Source organism: Bidens hawaiensis, unplaced genomic scaffold (genome assembly GCF_021521415.1).
Source record: "Bidens hawaiensis isolate Kalapana, Puna unplaced genomic scaffold, B.hawaiensis_p1.1 tig00030851_1, whole genome shotgun sequence".
Taxonomy (NCBI): domain Eukaryota; kingdom Viridiplantae; phylum Streptophyta; class Magnoliopsida; order Asterales; family Asteraceae; genus Bidens; species Bidens hawaiensis.
Genome location: NW_027495174.1, coordinates 238,622 through 260,897, shown reverse-complemented (window position 1 = coordinate 260,897; position 22,276 = coordinate 238,622). Strand labels below are relative to the sequence as shown.

Below are 22,276 nucleotides of genomic sequence, written 5' to 3'. Positions count from 1 at the left end.
GGCAACTCGTTCTCATCTAGAGCACGAGTACCCATCCGAGCGGGACTATCAGCCTCCCGCGGATGCAGGAGCGACTGCAAGTCGTTCCCCTCTGAAACAAAAGAAAAACAGTTAGAAGACAAACCTATATAAACAAAGAAGACAGAGCATACCGTAAGGGACAGAGTTCAAACCGTATTCGAGGATGATGGGAACCTGTGACGCCTCCTTCCACACCCGGCTCATCCCAGGCATCACCATCCCAGATTCCGCATAGCGGTATACCGGAGTCTGGACCCGGGAGATCTTGGCGAACCACTCCGCCTCCTGGTAGTTGAGGGCATGAAGGGCGGGGAGTGCTCTCCCATTCTTAAAGGTCATCGCAAGGGGGATGACGCGAGCGGAGATATAAAAAAACTCACGCTTTCACGACCGAAGACTGCGCTCGGTAGCGCAGATCTTCAACCCCTTGATCCGATTGACCAAGGTGTACCACCCCTGGATGCACCTCCAAGAATAGAAGGTCATCAACCGGTCAGCATGGGGCTCCACGCCCAGAATGAGGCACACCCACTCAAAGTGGCGGATCTTAGCGATCGCCATCGGGTGTACCTCCGTCAGATGCACGCCGTGCCTCTCCAAGACACGGTATACAAACTTCGTCAATGGGAACCTGAGATTCCCATAAACGAAGAATGCAGCGTACACCCCTATCTTGCCCTGGGGGGCATCGTACACCGTCTGGTGTGGCTCCGGAAACTCAGGCTCGAACGACTCGAGCATGAACTTCCGGACGACGTACCGATAGAGGTCGGCCGGAAGAGCACACTGGCACTCGCCAGCTGTACTCTTATCGTCCTTATCAGAAGTGGACGAAGGATTCTCGACGAACACGTCAGACTCCTCGGCAAAAGAAGACATGTTTGGATGTACAGAAAAACGATTTCAGAAGAATGCTCGACGGAATAGTGAGTATTCGCTGGAAATCGTTTAGAAGATGAAGATAAGTGAAAGTGTGGATTGCAAAGGACCCTCCACCCCTTTATATACTCATCGCAATTAATGCGATGAATTTAATGCGGAAGAGAGAGAAATCGCAGGTGCAATGAAACTATGACACGTGGCAATGAGCAAGCTGGCAATAGCTGTTGAAAGGACGCGTGCCATTAATTTCGCGGCCACGCGCCCGAAAAATCGCGCCCACGCGCCTGAAAAAGCGCTTGGAATGACCATATACTGTCACGTCGCCATAACTTCCTGCACGTCCTGACACTGTCAGAAGAAACCGTCGGACGACGTTTCAACAGTTTGGACTGCTCTTATCCTTTCACCAACTCTTCGAATTTCAAAATTTCAAAAAGATTCAAAAGTAAGCGGGAAAATACCCCTTACCTTGGCAACCAAGTAACTATAAGACAGGTGCGAGTACAGTGTTAAGGCAAAACCCTTCACATACTTAGCACCCGCAGGGAATTGACGCCAGGAATACCTTGGAAGTAAAGTAACCGTAAGACGAGTGCGGGTACAGTGTCAAGGCAAAACCCTTCACATACTTAGCGCTCCGCAGGGAATTCAAACCAAGAAGGATCTTCTGGGCCATGCTTGCGGAAACGTGAATAACATCCCCGCATAGCGGGAACGTCGAGAACTATATTGTTTGAAACTCCAAGATGGAATTGGTGGTTTTAACATAATTGATCACTATGTTCAAAACTACCAAAACCTCATGGAGAATCCACACAAGTGGGACTCAACGCTCCTGACTTGCGAGGAGGTTACAGACCTACCCGCTTCATACCCAAAGATCAAGCAGAAAAGTCGGGAATTTCTGCGTGACATTAGGAAAACCGCGGGAAGAATCCCCACGGAAAACCTTAAAACTAAAAACCCTTTTCAAAACCCCTTGCTAAAGTCCAAAAGTTCACCTCACTTATTAATAATTCATGAGAAGAACATTGGACTGGGGGGACTTGAAGAGGTAGGTCCCAGCAGAGCCCAGTTGGACCCGCAAGACTCACCTTGAAGAGGGACGTCTGCGCAAGGACCAACTGCTTCCGCAGGACCCACCATGCTCAGAGAAGAAGACCTTACGCGCAGTACGCCAGCTGTTCCCGCAGGGAAAGCCTCCCAATGGTGAAGTACCCCGCTTGTTCCCGCAGCTGCGGATACAAGCCATTAGGGAAGGCTATCCGCACTGATAGCAAGGCTACACGCACAAGGCACTAACTCGATACTTCAGTAATGTCACCTGAAGGAATGAGCAAGGCGGGAATACTCCTGCCCAAATGAGCCAGTCCGTATGCTTCTGGAAGATCTTTTGTACTATACCTGCCAAGGTATGGGCAAAATAGACGATCTGACCAAAACAGCCCATGAACCAATCACAGGGTGACAGCTCACCGACAACAGTACGAGGAGGAGCACCCTCTAGTACTGTTTGTCACTATTAGCCGCTGCCTACTCACCACCCTCACTGTGGGACGTGCGTAGCCTACAGTTGGTGGAACAGTGCATAGCCGGCAGTAAAGGAACATTATACAGCCGACCTTGTCACTATCGGCCGCAGCCTATCCACCAACCAGCATGGCTTGTGCGTAGCCCACTGTTGGTAGAACAGGGATACTATTCAGCCGGCTGTACCTTCTTGGAAACCTACCTTCGGCTATAAATACTCCAACACCTTGGAATGGTAAGGACATCATCTGATATCTCATTATCTTATCTTCTCTAGCAATCTCTTAATATACACTTATATTCAGAGCAATCTAGTCTGATTCTCACGCCGGAGGGTGGTCACAAGGAGGAACCCCCCCTTCTCAGTGACGAGCTTACGGTGTCTGTTTTGCAGGTCACCTGAAGAACAACTTTCTTTGCTGGACCTCATCCTCGTGGGAAATATCTATTTAACCCCCAGATTGTCCGTAATCTGCCCGGGGTCGATTAGTGTTTCTTCAGGAATAAAAGAATAAAAGTTGTAAAGCAAATCCAAAAAGGCTTGCCGACATGTGAAGCACCAAAATCCCGCTACGTCATAACATGTTGAATTATGCATTTGGGACCCAAACCTTTTTGTGGTTAAGATAAGATATTTGTCACAATCTATTAATTTAATTAATCAAAAAATAGTGTTCACATACGTTGATTCATTGAACATAACAGTAAATGATGAACATAAGATTAAGTAAGACTAAGAAACTTATTAATTGTTTAGCATGAGAACCAGTGGCGAAGCTTTGACAAGTTTGTCGGGGGAGGAGGCTCAAAATTTCGGCCAAAAACGGGTAAATTTACACTATTTATACAAATTTTTGGCCGAATATAAGAAAAAATACACTACTAAGCGGAAAAAACGGGGGGGGGGGGGGGGCACCCTTGGCCCTAGTGAAGCTGCGCCCCTGATGAGAACATAACATTAAATGTTGAACATAATATTAAATACGACTAAGAAACCTATTAAATGTTTAACATGAGATTATATAAAACTTATTAATGTTGAACGTAAGATTGAACTTATTTTGCGGAGTCGACAATTTTTTTTAAGGGTTATGAACTTATCACAATATACCTATATAATTTTTATCTTCAGGTTGGCAGGTTGGGTCACACATTAAAAAATATAAAACCAGACTAAAATTTAAAAAACGTAACAAAAAGTTCATCAGTTGTGGGCTTAAACAATCTTCACTTCTCCGACAACCAATTTTTCAACTTTTAACATAAGTTTAAACTTTTTTTTTATTTGTTTAGTTTATTAGTTATGGGCTTAATAATGTATTTAATTGTAAACAATTGTTTTTTTCCCCTTCATGTACACCAAAAATAGGTTAAAAGAAATAACATACAGATAGATGGATAAATAAATAAATAAACAAATAAATAAATAAACAAATACGAAAAAAATCACTTAAAACTATAAAAAAGCCTTTTAGGCTATAATTCATAGTGATCAGTCGTTTAGTCGGGCCGCTCATGAATAGTTATATATACTATACTGAAATAAAATATTCATGGGTACATGCAACCTCCTTGTGAAGAAAACGAGTCCATCTTTCCTTAAAGTTACGCGAATCAAAATCATAAAATATCATTGTTCCATCTGCTATTTTACCCCGGCCCAACCCAAACCCGCCCAACCAACACCTCTGTCGTCTTCGTATTCGCCACCTTGCCTGGTGTGGTGATCACACCTAGATTCAAATTACAATTACTCTATGATTTATTAATATGTATATATTAAGCAAAATAATAATAATAACTCACTAATATGTTACGTTCAAGAAACCACATCTGTTAACAAAAAGATAATAAAGACGTATCCGATTAATACAATTAAATGGTCTTTTTAATGAAACATCAAATTATAAAAATGACACGTATGATAATACACAACACGTCTCAGACCCGTCCATACAGTGCCAAAAAACAGTAGCTTTAGCTGCGGTCAAAGTCAACCCACCTGATATAATAATAATAATAATCAATCACCAAAATCAAAATTCAAATTAATTAGTGAGTATAATCCAAATCTAACCAAGACCCATTTCAGTTCAGAGCCCTAGGATCATTCTTGATCGATCAATTCTTCAAATTGATTGAATTTAATGGTTGAGTGAGAATCTTGATCGATGGATATAACAGAGATTTCGATTATTCATCATGTGGCCATTGTGTTGTTGGTGATATGGTTGTTATCTTCGTTTGGTTATTGTCACCCGTTAGTTTACTTTGTGTCTTTGATCTATCTTTATTTGGTAAGCAATATCTTTTTAGTGTTTTTACTGTTTTCTTGATTTAGGGTTTTTGAATTTTTTTTTTTGGAAGGTTCATGAGAATTATGCAGAAAGATTTAGGAGGAAGGTGAGATTTGAAGAAAGAAGACAAGCCAATCAAAAAAGGGTGAATCTTTTTAACTTTTTTTTATTATGCATTAATTCATTTACAGTGAATCTTTAGTGAATTGGTGTTGGATTTTTTTAGATTTTTTTCTCTTTTTGGCTTTGTTTTTTAAATGTTAGCTTATTGATGGTGAGCAAGTCGGATAATCGAATCTTTAGCTGGAAAAAACTGAAACTTTGTTAAAGTCTTTTGGTTATGTTAGCTTATTTGTGGTGATCATGTTGGATAATTGAATCTTTAGCTGGAAACAATAAGCTGGAAAAAACTGGAATTTATTAATCATTTTTGGTTTGTTAGCTTATTCGTGGTGATCGTGTTGGATAATTGAGTCTTTAGCTGGAAAAAAAGATAAAATTTATTATCCCTTTTGGTTTTGTTAGCTTATTCATGGTGATCATGTTGGATGATTGAATCTTTAGCTAGAAAAAACTGAAATTTGTTAATCCCTTTTGGTGTTATAGCTTATTCATGGTGATCAAGTTGGATAATTGAATCTTTAGCTGGAAAAAACTGAAATTTTGTCAACAACTTTTGGTTTTGTTGGCTTATTGATGGTGATCAAGTTGGAAAATTGAATCTTTAGCTGAAAAAAACTGAAACTTATTAACCCTTTTTGGTTTGTTAGCTTATTTGTGGCGCTCATGTAGGATAACTGAGTCTTAAGCTGGAAAAAAGCTGAAAATTATTATCCCCTTTTGGTTTCGTTAGCTTATTCATGGTGATCAAGTTGGACAATGAATTCTTTAGCTGGAAAAAACTGAAATTTATTAACCCCTTTTGGTTTTTGTAGGTACTATCTGATTCTGAATCGGTACGGTGGTTGAACCATTTGGTAGAAAATGTTTGGGCGATATGTATGGAAAATATTGTCTCACAAAAAATACTCCTCCCAATCATACCGTGGTTTTTGGAGAAGTATAAACCGTGGACCGTGGTATGAATTGCATCTTTTTTACTTTTTCTTTTTGTAGAGTATCTTATTCATATGCGTTGAATCTCAATTTGGTTAGATGCTGCATTAGATGCTTGATATAGAATATTTATGTGAATAAATGCCTTGGGCTAGATTGTATCACATGAGTTAAGAATTATAGATATGTTCAAGCTAACTATGGTTAAACATCAATTTTATAGCGACACTTGATATATTTCAATTTGAATTACAGGTTAAACATCAATTTTGTCTGAAATAGTCAACTTCATCACCTAACACATAGTGGGATTAAAATAGATTCCATATTAAAATAGTCAACTTTCTCCTAAGGACCATAACTTTGACCAGTTTTGACTCAGAACTACGTGAGACACGCCTTTTTTCCCTTAATGCGTTTTCCTCAGCGCTTCGTGTCTCAGGCTCACCTTTTTAAACCAAGTGAAGAGATTACTTAAAAGTACAAGTTTCTTTAACTTTAGCGAAATTTTTAATATTGGAAGTTGGCGTATTGGTTAATCGGGTTGAGTTCATCCTAAAAGACTTAAAAATCAACCTTTAGAGATCAAATTGAGAAGTTGCTATTGGTTAATCTTTGTGTGTAAAAATGTTTGCAGAAAGAAGCTACCGTTCAAAACTTATATATGGGAAGATCACCGCCTATGATTACTGAAATGAGGGTTTGTCGTCAATCTACCGGTGACGATCATTTGGTAAGTTAACTTGTCTTCATAATGGGATTATCTTGTAATAAACATTTCTCTTTATAGTGATTTCTGATTTTTTTTTAATTTTTTTTAAGGTTTTGGAACTTGGATTAAATTTCAAAACAGCTGATGACATGAGTGCACTATTAGCTGTGAAACTTACAAAAAGATTAGGTTTTGGCATGTCGGCTAAAATGCACATAACAGGAATGCATGTTGAAGGAAAGGTATAATCTTTTGGTAATAATCAAGACTTACGAGGTTAATTATGTAATTTGTGATATTTCGAATTGGTTTTAGGTATTAGTGGGAATAAAGTTTCTCCCAAAATGGCCATTTCTTGGACGTTTGAGGGTGTGTTTTGTTGAACCGCCATACTTTCAGATGACGGTAAAACCGATATTTTCTCATGGCCTTGATGTTACTGAAGTTCCCGGGATTGCTGGATGGCTGGTTAGTACCCGGTTTACTTAATTGATTGCGATTACAAACACATGCACATGAACACGCTCGAACTGATACATGTTTTAAAATTATTTTTCACTTGATTAGGATAAGCTTCTGCAAGTTGCATTCGAGGAGACACTGGTTGAGGTAACACGTTCATTCATTGCACGCTTAGTACGGGTCAAGATGGGTTCAGGTTGAAATGAGTCACATTGCGGGTTGACCTGACCAAATAAGCTTTTGTCCATTTTCTCCATTTTTGTGTATAATTTTCTAGTTAATGACTTAATGCAATAAATATGATTACAATAATGGTTAAAAATTATATAGGATGCTATATACACTTTGGGTGACTTACAACCCGTTTGACCCGTTTTTGCCTCGTTAAATTTATATTTGACCCGTTTGACCATTATGTATATTTAACCACACAAAAGGGTTTCTGAATTAAAAGTTCATTTTTTGCAGCCTAATATGTTGGTGGTGGATCTTGTGAAGTTTGTTTCACCAGAATCAGGTATAACGCATTTTTACCACTCGAAAATTAGCATGAAATTGTCGTGTTAACACGTATTATGGTAGGCTTTAACTTCTATTTTTTTTTGGTTACATTCTAGACACTTTTTATTCATTTGTTGAGAAAGATCCAGTTGGTTATGCCGTAGTGGAAATTATGGAAGGATCAGATATGAAACCATCCGACATGAACGGTGAGTTCACTTTAAAAATCGCATTAATTTTTCAATCCGTTTAGCGGACACACGGGCTAACCGAACCACTTTCCAGGGTTGGCGGATCCTTACATAAAAGGACAGCTTGGCACACACCGGTTTAAAACCAAGACACAAAAGAAAACATTATCTCCAAAATGGTATGAAGAGTTCAAGATTCCAATTGTTTCATGGGATGCACCTAATCTTCTTGAAATCGGAGTCCGTGATAAAGATCACCTTTATGATGACACCCTTGGGTTCGTTTTCATTCACTATTTCTTGATCGTTACTATAAAAGAAACTTGATCATTCACTATTTCACAATTCTTTTCTTTTTGTTTATTCTTCTTCTTATTACTTGTTTATAATTCTTTAAAAAATTAGTAAATAAATGACTTGTTTATTTTATAAAAAATATAATCTTTTTATAATTTATTTATTTTCATTTGCTTAATCAAGTTATTTACTTTTCATATTTGTTTATGATTTATTTATTAAATCAAAAAAATGGAAATAAATTATAAAGAAAAAACTGTTAGATAGAATATGCTAAAGATATTAGAAATAATAAAGTATTAGTGAAATTTACTCTTAACTAGTAATAATTATAATTAACAATTACTTTGTACTCGTAACATATACAACTCATATTCATATGATTGGATTATACTTGTTTCATGCAGTGATTGCTGTGTAAAGGTTAATGATCTTAGAGATGGTGAAAGACATGACATGTGGCTACCTCTTAAGAACATTAAAACGGGAAGACTGCGTCTTGCGATTAAGGTTATTGAAGCCGAAGAAAAGGTAGTTGAACAACCAAAAGTTAATGGCAATGCATCAAAGAGGGAGTTCAAGAAAGACAATGGTCTGGATAAATTGCCTGAAAGCCCTAAAAAGGTGGCAGCCGATTATTTTGAACCGATTGATGTTGAAGGGCAACGAGAGACGGGTATATGGGTTCACCATCCGGGGGCTAATGTGGCACAAGTTTGGGAGCCAAGAAAAGGGAAGAATCGGTCCCGTAAAGAAAGTGAGTCGGTGACTAGCAGCATCAGGTCTGAACCATCCCCAAATGATTCAAGCAGCACGGATGAAAGTTTGGAGGGTAACAAGCCAAAATCAAGAAACGTGGTGAAGAGGGGGTTTCATAAAGTTGGCTCATTTTTTCATAGGAGCCCGAGACCCGAGAATAACGATAAAGATAAATCAAGAAGTTTCAAGAAAACGGTCGATGAAGATTGTGATTCGCCACATGAAAACGTTCGGGCCGTGAACAAGAAGGAGATAGGGGTAAAGTTGGTAATTGAGGACCCGGAAGGTGGATTAGAAGAGAGCCCGGTGGGAAGTGAGCTCGGAAGCCCGGATCAAAGAAAAGTCAAAGGCACGGTCAAAAGCATTCTAAAGCATACGGTTTCGCGTAAAGGGTCTAATAAGGAACGAGATAATGATTTGGCGGTGCAGTTGGACTCGTCGGGTGATGTCGGGCCCATTGGGTCACCTGGATACCGGCCCGATGGTGACGGCAGTTTAAATGATCCGGGTAGCTTTAGAATCAATGGAGGGGATCTAAATGGATCTATTAAACCTAAAGTAGATGATTTTACAAGAACGGGCCAGGGCCCGGCTTACCAGGTTACCGGGGATCAAGTAATATCTTCTCTTTCACCTAAATAACGGGTCTGTTTTTTAGCTGTGGATAATAGTTTTTTGTAATATGTGTGTGTGAGGCTGTGAGTTGCATGATAGTTGTGTATAGCATGCATATCTTGCAAATAGGTGAACTTGTGTGGAACAGTAAACTGATATATGCAAATAGAAAGATTTTGTTACTGTAATATACTTATGAGTTATGACTTATACCACAAAGAATGGCTGTTATGTGCACTACTACATTATGATGTGATATGTTATATGAAATATGTATATCATGTACATGGAATCTTGAATGCAGTAAGAATCTATATATGTTTCTTTTTGGCTTTAAGAATCGGTTGAATCTGCAATCTCCTACTGTAAGCTCGGTTGAACAGAAACCGTGTCTGAAAAGCTGAAATGATTGGAAGCCATGCCAAACAAGCAATCGGTGTGAAAAGAATGACGCCCATTCCGTAATCATAAGCTTGAGCAAAAAGCCGTGTGAACTTCCACAGGACCATGCCTTGAATCCATGGCCTGAATGCTTGTGCAACCTGGAAATCACGAAAGATAGTTACTTGACATTCAAGAAATCAAGAAAACAAGAAAACTAATTACTTGAGATACAAAAAATAAAGAAAGCTAGTTGCTTTAGGTTCAAGAAATCAAGAAAGCTAGTTACTTGAGGTTCAAGAAATCAAATGAGCAAGATGGTAAGTTCGGTCATTAGAACCGACTCGTGACAACTTACAAGTATCAGGCCCCAGCCAGTGGGTAGAAACGCAAGACAGCAGACGATCAAATCGGTTACAGATAACTGACAGATGTATGAAAGAGTGATTATGGTTGCTATGACAGCAACGAAAAGAGAAGCTTTAAATAGTCTGAAGGAAAGCTGGTGGTTATCACTGAGATGGCGCCTGCCCAGACTTACAACCTGCATCAAACCGCATAGGGTTGTCTTATACGGGTCACAATAAATATATAATAGCTATAAAAACATGTCAAATGGGTCAAAGTTGTCCAAAGCGTATTTTAATGCATAAAACCTCCTAAATTTAAATTAAAAATAATAACTATAAAAACACGTCAAACGGGCCAAAGTTTGGACAAAATATCTTTATTTATAAAAATTTTTAGACAAATATCATTATTTATATAAAATTTTAGACAAGATTTTTCAGATCATGCCAACTTGACCTGCACAAAAACACGTTGACCCGTTAAGCTGTTACCCAACTTGTTTGACCCGTCCTTTAAGCGGCCTCTCTCTAGAATAAGCGTATAATTATATTTAAGAACACAAGTTTACCTTGATTAAAAGGAAAATCATGAGAATAACAACCCAAGAGAGGATATAAACTGCAACAGTTTTGTTTGTGCCAGCAATATCAAGATGATAAACAAGACCATATTGGTAGATAAAAAACCGCAAAGAAAGAAGTATCTCAATGAGCCGAGACCCCCAACCCGAATGCCTTAAATGTTCTTGTTCATCATACCACCAAGACTGCCAGCTCTTATCTTGTTGAATCCCGATCCCGCCTTGTTGTTTAATCCACTTGTTCCAGTCTTTCCAGTCATCCACTATCTTCCCCCAATCAAAACCCGAAGGATTAAACAAAAACGGAGCAAACAACCACGTTAACGATAAGAACCAGATGGCATACGTGATCAAAACATACGTCATGTGGTTTTTATACGCGCGTCTGATAATATCATGAACGATTAGAAGTAAAAGCAACTCAAATCCTTTCATGAAATGACTTCTTGAGTATAATCTATAGTTTTCAGTAAAACTCGCGTGAAAGACTACAACTTTTCGGCCAGTGGGTCGGTACTTGGCTCCACCGTGAAGGATGGTTCGACCAAAATAATGCGTTTTTGTACCGAGTGAAAATGTGAAGAAAACTGCGGCTAACTGTAGCTGCATGAGAACAAAATCTTTAAGGGCGTTGAGAAAGCCTTTTTCGAGTGCTATCTCCATTACCATTGGTAGCCCAGTTAATAACCCGAGCTGAATAAATGATTGTGAGGCTAATGCTGTCTCTAAAGACCGTATGTTGTGCACTTTAGCCTCATGAAGTAATGCCTTTTCTAAACCACTTAGCACGAGGTAAAGCTGCCCGTATAAGAAGACATAAATTCCCATCACTGATATCTGCAAGATTTCAAAAAGATGGAATCTTTAAGCTTATATTCTTGAAAAATCAAAATCATCAAGTAGGTTGATTGATGGGTCAAAACAGGTATGGGTTAAAAGTAATAAATTTCCATACAAAGTTGACCCGTTAGGGTTGACTAGCAATTGCCAACTTTTGAATAGCCTTTTGATTAATTTTTTAAAATATATATATTTTTTTAGTTTGACCCGTTTGAGACCAAAGCACACATTAACCAACCGTTTACAAGTAACAACTTACCAGTTTTCTGAAGTAAAAACCGACTGTTGTGAAGTAACAAGAAATCACATTTTCTTGCAAGATTTGAAAAAGATGAAACCTTTAAGCATATTTTCTTGCAAATGGTTGGACGGGTGACTGACGGGTCAAAACGAGTTTGGGTTGAAACAGATAAATTTCTATATAAAGATGACCCGGTAGGGTTGACTAACCAAACTTTGTGTTTATTTATGACATAAGCAACATAATTTACAATAATAATATTTTTTTTCTAAAAAGTGACTTAGGAAGTTGTAATATGACAACTTTTGACTAACCATCTGATTTTTTAGTTTGGCCCGTTTGAGATAAAAAGCAAAACCTTAACCGACCCGTTTACAACAACTTACCAGGCTGCTGAAGTAGAACCCAACTGTTGTGAAGTAACACGAAAGCATGCGGAAAAAGTCAAACCGATGACCAAGCCTGTAAATGTCACGGCTAAGAATCTGTTCACTGTTCCCGTTTGCTACCTTTGCTTCGAACTTTGAGATCTGGTTTAGGCTTACATCGCGACCTTTACCGACTTGTATATACTCGTGGTATGTAATATGTCCTCTTCGCAATGTAGTATTATATCCTACAACAATATAAACAGTCAACAAAATGATTCAAAGTTGATGAAGTAATAATAATAATAATAATAATAATAAGGTTTTGAACATAAGTGAAAACCTGCAAAAATGTCTTCACTTAAGTTTATAGTCTTCGAAGCTTTGCTTATGCCACCTCTTGTTAGGTGAAAGATTCGGTCGAAAACATCCGGATGCCCGTAATGGAATCTAATCCTGTTTGATGAAGAAATCACATATGGTTTAGAAAGTTTCAAAATGTGACGGGAAAGTGCTGAAACGAGTATATAGTTACAAAAAGGCGACACCTGAGCGGATTGGCTAGAAGCCGTTGACCGATTGTGACAAAACTAGTCTCCTGGTATGACATGAACCATGCTAAAGAAGAAACACTGTAAAGAATAAAGATTAAAGAGTAAAGACCATATATACAACTATACAAGACTTTAAGAATGAAAAGTCAATGTTTGACTTCAAACGAAAGTCGAAACAAACCTTCCGGTGAATATGTGTTCTCGTAAACCAAGTATTTTAGGTTTTTTTCCGAGTCGTGGAAGGAATTCTTGTAGGAGATTTCTCATTTTGATTGCTTCTTCTAGATAGTTATCCTGTAGACATATGTTATGAGTTGACTTTTTGAAAGTCAAAATGATCTAGATTGAAAAAATATTAGCTTACCTGATTCATATCAATTGCTTGTAGGGCTTCACCACGAGTAAAGATTATGGCGTGATTTTGATTCTCGGGTTTCCCTTCTCCAATATTAGGTGGCCCGGGAAGCTTCACTCGATATATCTCCTGAAAAGACATAAACAATGACCATGCAACATTATTTTTCAGCTTCACTCGATATATCGCCAAATCACATGGCATGTATAATACTTTTCTAAACTCTCGTACCTGGTCGAAACCGTTGACTGCTTTGACTAACACAGAAAAATAAGTAATGCGGGTTCTACTGTCGATTGTTTCATCCATTTCTTCAACGTAAGCCACGCGTAATGAAGGATATCTTATCATAAGATCGAGGATCTCTCGTGCCTGAGGGTCACCAGACGTTTTCTGGGACCCATACATCTGACAAGAGACGACGTGAGTGAATTTCAAGTCAGCAAGAGCATCAAGCTGAGCGGACAATGTATCGTTCCCCCTCTCGATCGCATCATAACCTTGAAAAATATCTGATAATGGCAATGAACATGAATAAATATATAAATATATGCTTGATAAGTACACTTTAGTGTTAAATATAGAATTTAACTAACCATCATCTTCAGCCATATCAAGAAAAGCTTGCAGCTTTAAGGCTTTCTGGTAGTACATCATCCCGCGGACTGTTAACAAAATTAGATATTAAGCTAACATACATATAATGGATGATAAAGTGTTTGTGCTTCTTGCAACTCACCGGTCCTGCTTAGAGTTTGTCCACGAAACGAAGCCCAATCTCGAAGCTCCTCCTTTCCGTTATCATCTAGATCCTCTAGGTTGGCAACACCCATTCTTTCCAAGAAGTTTTCCAAGGCATCTAGAAAAAAAAATATTAAAAAAAAGTTATAAAAAAGAAAAGTGAGATAGTTACAAAGATCTTCAACTACGCGTACCTGGATATATTTTCTCCATGTAAAAGCCGATGGAAACATTATCTTCGCTTGCATTAAGCTCACTTGTAGAGAATTTAACTTCTTCCCTTAGATGTGGAGTCAAAACACTTTAATCATAACATAAGTTAACGAATGTCAGTGTCAAGGACCATAATTTCGGCTTTATCACAGGGACCATCCGTATAAATTTTTTCCGCTTTTTTGATTGATTTCTTAAATGATCATATATCCTATTATCATACTAGATCAAAACATTATTTTCTATGATATTTTGTATAATATATAGTCAAGATGATTATCATTATAGTGAATCTATGAAGAATGCAAACCTGAAAGATAGCATGTTGCGCACTTTGGGGGCTCGAGGTATATCCATGAATAGGGAAGTTGCAAAAAACGATATACGCCTTCGTGCATCAAGGTTTGAAGGTATGTCCATTGCTGTGTCTTTGACCGTAAGCAGCAAAAGGAAACGCTTGATCTACACAATATCGGCTCATATTAATTAGTTTCTATTTCTAGAATACATTTAGTGTTATATGTTGTTTAAAGACTTTGAAGAGACAACCTTCTCGTTAATAGAATCGCTATCCGGCAATGGGAAATGGATAGAATGCCTTGATGCAAATAGTTGTGGGTCGGGTTCAACATCGTCAAAATATGTCTTTTCTTCAGTTTGTAGGTAACCGTTGATAGACTCCATTGTTCTGTATTCAAATTTTCAAAACAATAATAAGCCGGACAATCAAGAGATAATAATACCAAAAATAATATGCGAACCTGGATCCGTTTTTCATCATATCGGTCGTGAAGATTTCAAGAATATCTTGCAGAACTTTGACAAGTTTAGTATAATGTTTCTCATTGCCTTCAACCTAAAGATGACATAAAGTTACAAACATGCACCCGAATAACTAGAAATACGAGTTATAGGGGTCAAGATTTACCAAAAGCTCAACCAATTCGATGCATTTAGTATGTAGAGCTAAAAGCTCACTTAGATTAAAATCTTTAACAAAGGTTGATCTCCTAATGCTTTCTTCAATCTCATCAACTATCCCGAATATGACTCTGAAAAATAATGCAACTTTACGACTCCATTTAATCATCAATACTTCAATAAGAAAATCAAGAACTAAAGACTCCGTTAACGATACCTTCTCTCAAGATCCCCGACAACTAGTATATCGAGAATGTATTTCAGTGAATCGTAACACTCTTGTACAGTGATGTACATGTAAGCATCTGTTCTTATTCTTTTCGAAAGACTTGCATCTTCGCCCACAAAGTCCTTTGCAATACTCAAAGCCAATGGTAACTATAAATAGAAAGATGAATAGTGAGTTTTAAATTAAGATTTTGTGGACGGATAATGCGAAAAGTACCTGATGTGCTAGGAGGAAAACAGGCCATCGAACGAGACCGGAAAGTAATTCAGATGATAAAGGGATCTTCATCAATTCAACCTCTCTGCTCGTACATGAAAACACGCGTTTGTTTCTTAATATGCATGCTAGTTCTTGTTGATAAATTATAGTGAATGTAACTAACCTATTACTTATGAAATCCTCCTCCCGGAAGCTTTTGATAATTTCATTCCATACGACGATAAACTTAACTAGCCCGTTCCTCATTTGCCTCTCAGAAACCTAAAAAGAGCGAATTACGTACGCGCATGAAGCACTAGAATAATGATTAATGAACTATAGAAAGATTTAATGTAACATTTTACCTTTTGAAACATTTCTTTCAAGAATGATTTCCTGTTTAAATGTTTATCAGTTTTTGTAGGATGCGGGATAAGAGAATTCATGAAGGCCAAAGGTAGATCTTGAAATCTACTTCTCATCATACCTAGTGTGCGAATCTAGACACGAAAAGCGTGTTGGATTGTTTCAAAAATGTTTCAAAAACATGAAATATAGTCATCCATCAAGATTTATACTTTACCTCTCCAAGATGATGCAAGATTCCGTATAGTCCTCCAAAGATAGCACAAAAAACAGAATACCAAATCTGAGTGTCCATAAAATACACCTGAAACGACATATATCGCGTTAAAACTTAAACTATTGTATGAAAGTGGCATGATGGTGTTCTTAAAGAATCTCACCATTATGACTGGAGTCCAAATGGCGGCAATCGCACCAGCGTTGTTCTTTACTGGTTTGGATTAATTTGTTGTGAGATAAACGAATAGTATCGTATTTCGTATATCATTCAATCTATGATAGAACATAAAGAAGTATACCTCTTGGGAAAAGTTCATGCCAGTCATACTTTGTAATCCCAATTCGCATAATTTCTCTTGTTGGTGTTATGAGCGGTTTTATCTAATCGTAATATTCCATAGTTAGAACATTTTAAATTGGCTAACGTACTTGAAATTTGGATCGAAATACCAAAGTACGTACTCACCTCAAAGGTGTAACTAAATGTCAATTTACTTAACAACAATAGCACCCAGAATAAACTGTACCTGAAAACATAACCATAAACACATATCAGATCACATATTCCGAAAGAAAATATTATATAAGTTAGTAAGAGTTTATAATGTACTTCAAGAGCGAGTATTGAGATTCTTGCATTCCACGTCCCACGTATAATCTAGGCTAAAGAATAAATAGCCATGAAGAAGTTAGAACATATCCAATCTAGAAGATTTGATAGTTCATTTGACACGTTTTCCGTTGATATTAATTACCTGAGTCCACCAAGATAAAATCGAAGATATCCTGGAATTTGAGGTCTCGATGTATCTTCCAATCGCAGGAACCGAAAAAAGGATCATATTCACCGCGTTAGACATCAAGTAGAACGCAACGACAAGCATGTAAGATGAGTAACACCACTCTCCAAACCAGCTTCCGTAATTTGTTGAATAACAAGTGTACTTTCGTCTAGTTTTGGCGTAAAATATAGGTAACATGATAGTCCACATTCCTGCGAAGACCACCTTAAATGTATGTTTTCGTGTTCTCGTGTGGTCCATTGTTGGTCTAGCCTTCAATGTGAATACAATATCAAGAACGGCTGCAAGATTTAATAAGCGTATGAGTAAACTACATACGGTCTAGCCTTCAGTGTGAATACAATACCAAATACCGAAAAGGTGCAAACTTTATCATCTTTATGGGAGTGTACCAAAGATAAAGTATGACAAGACCTTGAACTAGTTTAAGAACTGCTGATGTGATGAAGATGCTCATAATATCTTCGAGTATGGGTGTATCAAACATTTGTAACGGGAAGTCGAGATCATGACATGCCATGATAATCATTGCCTGAAAAAGAAATGTAGTGTTGAAAAAGAAAGTTAACTTTTTTATCGATGGTAACGCATTTTGGAAGCAGTGAATGCACCTGGAGAGACAGAACAAGAAAGGCCCACATTCTATCGAAGCTTCTGAAAACGTGCCAAAACGAGCGGAATTCTACAAAGTTTGTTTTTCCTAACCATGTTTTCTCTTTTTTCTCTTCTGCCTTAGACTCGTCCTCCTCGTTGAGCTAACGAAACACAATCATTGCAAGTTATTAAAGATCCTGTTTGGTTCATTCAGATCTGAATGAGTCAGATCTGAATGAACCTCTGTCCCATTCAGCAACAACAATAAGTCTGAATGATTCAGACCTAATTTTAACCATTCAGATGTTTTTCTGTTTGGAACCAAACAGTCTGAAGTCTGAATGAATCAGATGTTTACATCTGAATGGTTTCATTCAGATGCAAACAAACAGCGTGAGATATGTGAAGTTCAAGAATGAAAGGACCATCAAAACAGATTCGGTCAAGCATATTTTGGTATTGGTCAAAACAGTTCGGGCCCGTTTGAGATAAAAACAACCCAAATCGACCAAAATTATAATGCTAAATTAATAACTTTACCTGCTCTTCTTCATCATTATTTTCTTTTCTTTTTTCGGTCTTACGTTTATCCGAGTTTTTTTTATTTTTGCTTTTGGTATCATCAGGCTGCACATAAAAGAAGTCATGCTCTTTATCCATAGGCCAGCCTAGTTGGAAACAATCAGGAGACCTAATGATACAAAACAACCAATCTTTACATTAAATATATAAACATTACAATAACAATCACACTTCATAAAAACACCCAAAAAAAAATACCAGAAGAACTCGTTCAAGTCATCGTAGTTTCTCCACTTTGAATAATCAGTCATCCCGTTTTGGTTTTTCGAAGCTTCCTTCAGTAATGTGATAAGCAAAATTAGAAACTAAAAAACCAAAAGAAACATGGAAAGTAAAAAGTAATGAATTGTTTTAGGTTGAAGTACCTTTTGAATAACTTCATATATTGGAGTGACAACATCATAAAGAAAAGCTTCCGGATTTCCACCGTATGCAGGCATGAAACTTTCACCAGCAGATAGAATGGTTGCTCCCATCAACATGCTATGCATGTCATGTGCCATCTATGAAAATAAAAATGCATTAATGATCATATATATAATTATTAAATGTTTAATAAACGAGCCCAAGCGCGAGCTTCACTTATCGAGCTTGAGCTGGCTCGCAAGCCCAAACAAGTCTTATTTATATAAATATTATTTAATATACTGAGTATCTATTTTGTTATTAACTATTATATAAAAATTATAATTAAAAAGTTTATAAAATAATTATGAATGTGTATGAATTAATTAATAAATATAAACGAGATGAGCTTGAGGATGAAAAACTACTCATAATTTGAGCTTGAGCTTTAGAAATAGAGCTCAAAACGATCCAAGCTCGGGCTTCGCTTGGCTCGTTTACACCCCTAAATCTAACCCATAACATTTTTAGCTAATTTTATTGGTGTTAGAAATGGACTTTAAGTGACTTTCAACCTGTTCCCCTGTTAACTAAACTTTTTATTTGGCCCATTTGAGATAAAATGCAACCCAAATCATGAGCCCGTTTATAAGTAAATGAAATTTCCACTTGTAATTGACAATAATGAGTGTGAACTGTGAAACCTACATGATGAAAAATATAAGCAAGACATTCTGGCATGAACCGTAAATTTGCAGCCTCGCCCCATATAAGTAGATAGAGTCCTATATACAAAATTTTATACTGCTGTGCTTCTGGTTCTGAGAATGGCAGCCTGCGTTAATTAGCAAAAAATTATTATTATTATTATTAGATGATATTATAATATTCAAAAAAAATATTAATAAGTAGAATCTCTCTAACTTTATGCTGGTTTTCTTCTCTAAAAACTTGCACCATTCTGCATAATTCTTAAAGAATTTCTTCATCAGATCGTCTAAAGCACCGTCTGCTAACTGTGATTTCAAAAAGTTAACAAATGCATCTAGAAAAATAAAACAAATTAATTAAGTTCATAACTTTTGTGCACCTTAGATGTATTTGCTGATTTATTACTCCGTCTAATATGGACGTTTGCGATAAGTAGAATCAAATGCTCCCTCTGGTTAGCAACATTTCCTTTCTGAAATTAAATGGTATTATTATTATTATATTTGCTATTATTATTATTATTATCAGAAAGTGATGAACTTTAAAAAAAATGAAAACCAAATGGTGATCTACCTGAAACCGAAAACAATGCTCGAGCCAGTCAAACAAGTCAAAATGAGGCGCAAGATTGGTGAATTCCTCAATGAAAGGTATGCCCGCAACATTACGTATAGCCACGACTGCAGCTTTAATCTGTATCATTTAGTAACATGGTTCATTATGCGAGTCAAACAGGTCAAACGTCGCATAAATGTGTAAATTTTTATGTACATAAAACCTCTTAAATCAGATTTTATAATCAATTTGATCCACTAGTTATTCATAGATGGTGAATATTTTTTTTGGGCAAAATGTGTTTCAGGTCAACCCAACCCGACCCAGTCCGTTTTTGAGATGTACAAAGTTAAAAGCTGAATATTTTAACATCAAACCTCAGGGAGCTGCATAATTGGTTGATGAACACCTCCTTGATCAAGCGGAAGAATGTTATAGTTATAGAATTCAGATCTTTTAACGTCATTATCAGCATGCGCCTATCAAACAAGATAATCGAAATCATGAATGTAATTATTGAATATATCTAAAACTTTTACTAGAATTTAGACAGCATAAAACAGACACGAACCTGTGTACCCGCAGCCTTACTAAGTGTAGTCGCCACTTCATATAACACATCAGCAATCAGACGGGCTTTACTCAAAGCATCCCTGTTCTCCAAACTAGTTTGTCCACCATGTTTGATAATAAAATCTTTGAATTTACGGTACACACGCCTGACTTCACGTACATCACTTTTTTCCTTCCTTTTTCGGTAAGTAACCTCTTCATCCTATCATCCTCAAGTGTCGAAAGATGGTTAAAAACTTAATATCCAAGAAAGTTAATAACTTTTGATGAAATATGCAATCTTTTTGTGTATTTACCTGTTCAAGTCGTTGAAGAAGCGCAGTCTTGAATTGTCGTACACCACGTCCACTCGAATTACGGTCCAAATCATGTGCAACAACAAAAGCATGAAAACGACCTGCGCAAAGAATCCGATAAAGAAATTATTATAAACTCAATTAAAGTTACATGGGACTCAAAAATCAAGAACCATAATTTTTTCATTCAATAATCAAGAAAACACAACACAACTTGATTTGATCATAGAAAACAAAGAAAACTTACAAGAAACTTGCTAATTAGTTAAAAACTTAAACTTTATAGAATATTAATATATAGAGGTATGTTTACAAGAATCATATAATCATCATTGCATATAATTTATTTTTTTAGCATATTCATAGTGGAATGATTTCAAGAATTAGCTAGTTCTGTTTTTTAAGAAACAGAATCTTGGACAAGTAAACATACAAGAATCATTAGTGAGAATCAAGAAACATGCAAGAATCTTGACCAACTTAATTGAAGCTAAAAGAATTTAAAAGAAAAATAATAAGGCTTACATAAACAAGCAACACGAGGCTCTTGTGCATCGATCAGATTGGCGACACGAAGAAACCTTTGAATTTCTGATTTCAAAGTGACAGGCAACTTCTCAGAATCAAATGGCTCAGGAACATAATCACGGCTAGAAGTTATCGTGTAAAACGGTTGTGTCTCGTTATTATTATTATTATTATTATTATTGTTATTATTATTATTATTATTATCATTGTTATTGTGATTTGCAGCATTAGTGTTGCTAGTACTTGCAATGCTTGGCTCCACCACCACAATTTCTGCCATTGTTAAAACATGAACATGAATATGAACCAAGATTGCAAAGCAAGACTAAGAAAACAACAGTGAATATATATGTATATGTAGAGGATCTTGTGTGTGATGTATATACATGATTTGTTAATGTGTTGTATACTTTATGGAAAAAGATGGTGGCTTGCTTTTTTTTTTTTTTTTTTGATTAATTAGTGGTTAGTGGTGGTGTGATCTTTTTTAGCTTTTGCTTTCTTTGATGTTTGTGTGGGATTGCTTTTATGAGGTTCATGCAATGAAAAACAAGAAAACTTGTTCACAAATAATTGGAGTCTGTGTGCATGTTTGTGTGTTAACAGTGTGTGTTTGGATTTTGTGTCCTATGATGTTTCCTGGATGCGCGTTATTAGGGGTGACAGTTGTTAACACGACCCGAAACAGCACATGTGAAAAAATATAGGTTTTTGGTTGTCACATCTAACATGTTTTCATTTGCCATGTTTAGATAAATGGATAAAACGATTGTGTTTGGGTCGATGTTTTCTATACGAATAAAAATATGGGGTCATGTTCCGATTCATGGTTTTTTTTTCAGGAATTTGTTTTTTCGCATCTTTTCGAATATGTAACTTTTATGTTAGTTATAATATATGGATGATAATAGGATTATAACTTTGTTTTGATTATGATAAGATTAGGTAAGAAGGAGTTAAAAAGTAATGTAGTCATGAAACATGAAGGCTTCTACTTTTGAAGGTTTTTTTTGCTTTAAACAAATGAATAAATAATTGCAACTTGCTTCTTCCATTTTCACAACAGTTTCTTTTTATTTATATAAATAAATAAATAAAAACTGAGAAAACATGAAAACTACAAGGCTAAGTAATGCAAAAAAGCTGGAATGCCAAATGGTCTAATATCACATGTATATTTTAACTTTGCCAAAAGCCTTCTTCCATACCTTTTTCTCTCTTTCCTTTGCTTAATGTAGTCTTGTTTCTAATAGATGTGTATATTGTAATAATAAATTAATAATCACTAATCACTTATGTTTAATTAATTATTAGTTATAAATGGAGTTGGAATTATTTATACATAAAAATGTAAATTAAACAAATAAGATATGTTATAAACAAGGCACGTGAATTGTGATATGTCCAAA

General features: G+C 36.5%; 2 protein-coding genes across 3 annotated transcripts; one reads left to right on the top strand and one right to left on the bottom strand.

The window, feature by feature from the left end:
• Positions 1–4,500: 4,500 nt before the first annotated feature.
• Positions 4,501–9,647, top strand: LOC143581287 (C2 domain-containing protein At1g53590-like). Of its 2 annotated transcripts, XM_077064115.1 has the most exons (11): positions 4,501–4,730; positions 4,801–4,875; positions 5,666–5,809; positions 6,424–6,519; positions 6,609–6,740; positions 6,814–6,966; positions 7,066–7,107; positions 7,429–7,477; positions 7,578–7,670; positions 7,747–7,930; positions 8,357–9,647. In XM_077064115.1, the coding sequence occupies exons 1-11, from the start codon at positions 4,605–4,607 to the stop codon at positions 9,348–9,350; spliced, it is 2,088 nt and encodes a 695-aa protein (XP_076920230.1). In that variant the 5' UTR covers positions 4,501–4,604; the 3' UTR covers positions 9,351–9,647. The 2 variants fall into 2 exon arrangements, with proteins under 2 accessions (XP_076920230.1, XP_076920231.1); XM_077064116.1 differs by lacking the exons at positions 4,501–4,730; positions 4,801–4,875; positions 5,666–5,809 and adding an exon at positions 5,851–5,989 and having other exon boundaries at positions 6,042–6,519.
• LOC143581286 (putative callose synthase 8) lies at positions 9,493–21,221 on the bottom strand. Its single transcript, XM_077064114.1, has 39 exons — positions 20,865–21,221; positions 20,340–20,440; positions 20,042–20,245; positions 19,848–19,949; positions 19,489–19,608; positions 19,295–19,387; positions 19,129–19,220; positions 18,913–19,039; positions 18,225–18,362; positions 18,058–18,134; positions 17,818–17,968; positions 17,295–17,438; positions 17,098–17,215; positions 16,636–16,964; positions 16,491–16,543; positions 16,347–16,407; positions 16,180–16,261; positions 16,042–16,091; positions 15,879–15,965; positions 15,661–15,795; positions 15,480–15,577; positions 15,314–15,398; positions 15,086–15,246; positions 14,876–14,999; positions 14,709–14,803; positions 14,497–14,635; positions 14,258–14,409; positions 13,929–14,035; positions 13,733–13,852; positions 13,590–13,658; positions 13,225–13,505; positions 13,003–13,122; positions 12,820–12,932; positions 12,633–12,716; positions 12,428–12,540; positions 12,103–12,332; positions 10,624–11,472; positions 10,063–10,248; positions 9,493–9,865 (listed from the first exon to the last, which is right to left on the bottom strand). The coding sequence occupies exons 1-39, from the start codon at positions 21,145–21,147 to the stop codon at positions 9,635–9,637; spliced, it is 5,904 nt and encodes a 1,967-aa protein (XP_076920229.1). The 5' UTR covers positions 21,148–21,221; the 3' UTR covers positions 9,493–9,634.
• Between the last annotated feature and the right edge of the window lie 1,055 nt (positions 21,222–22,276).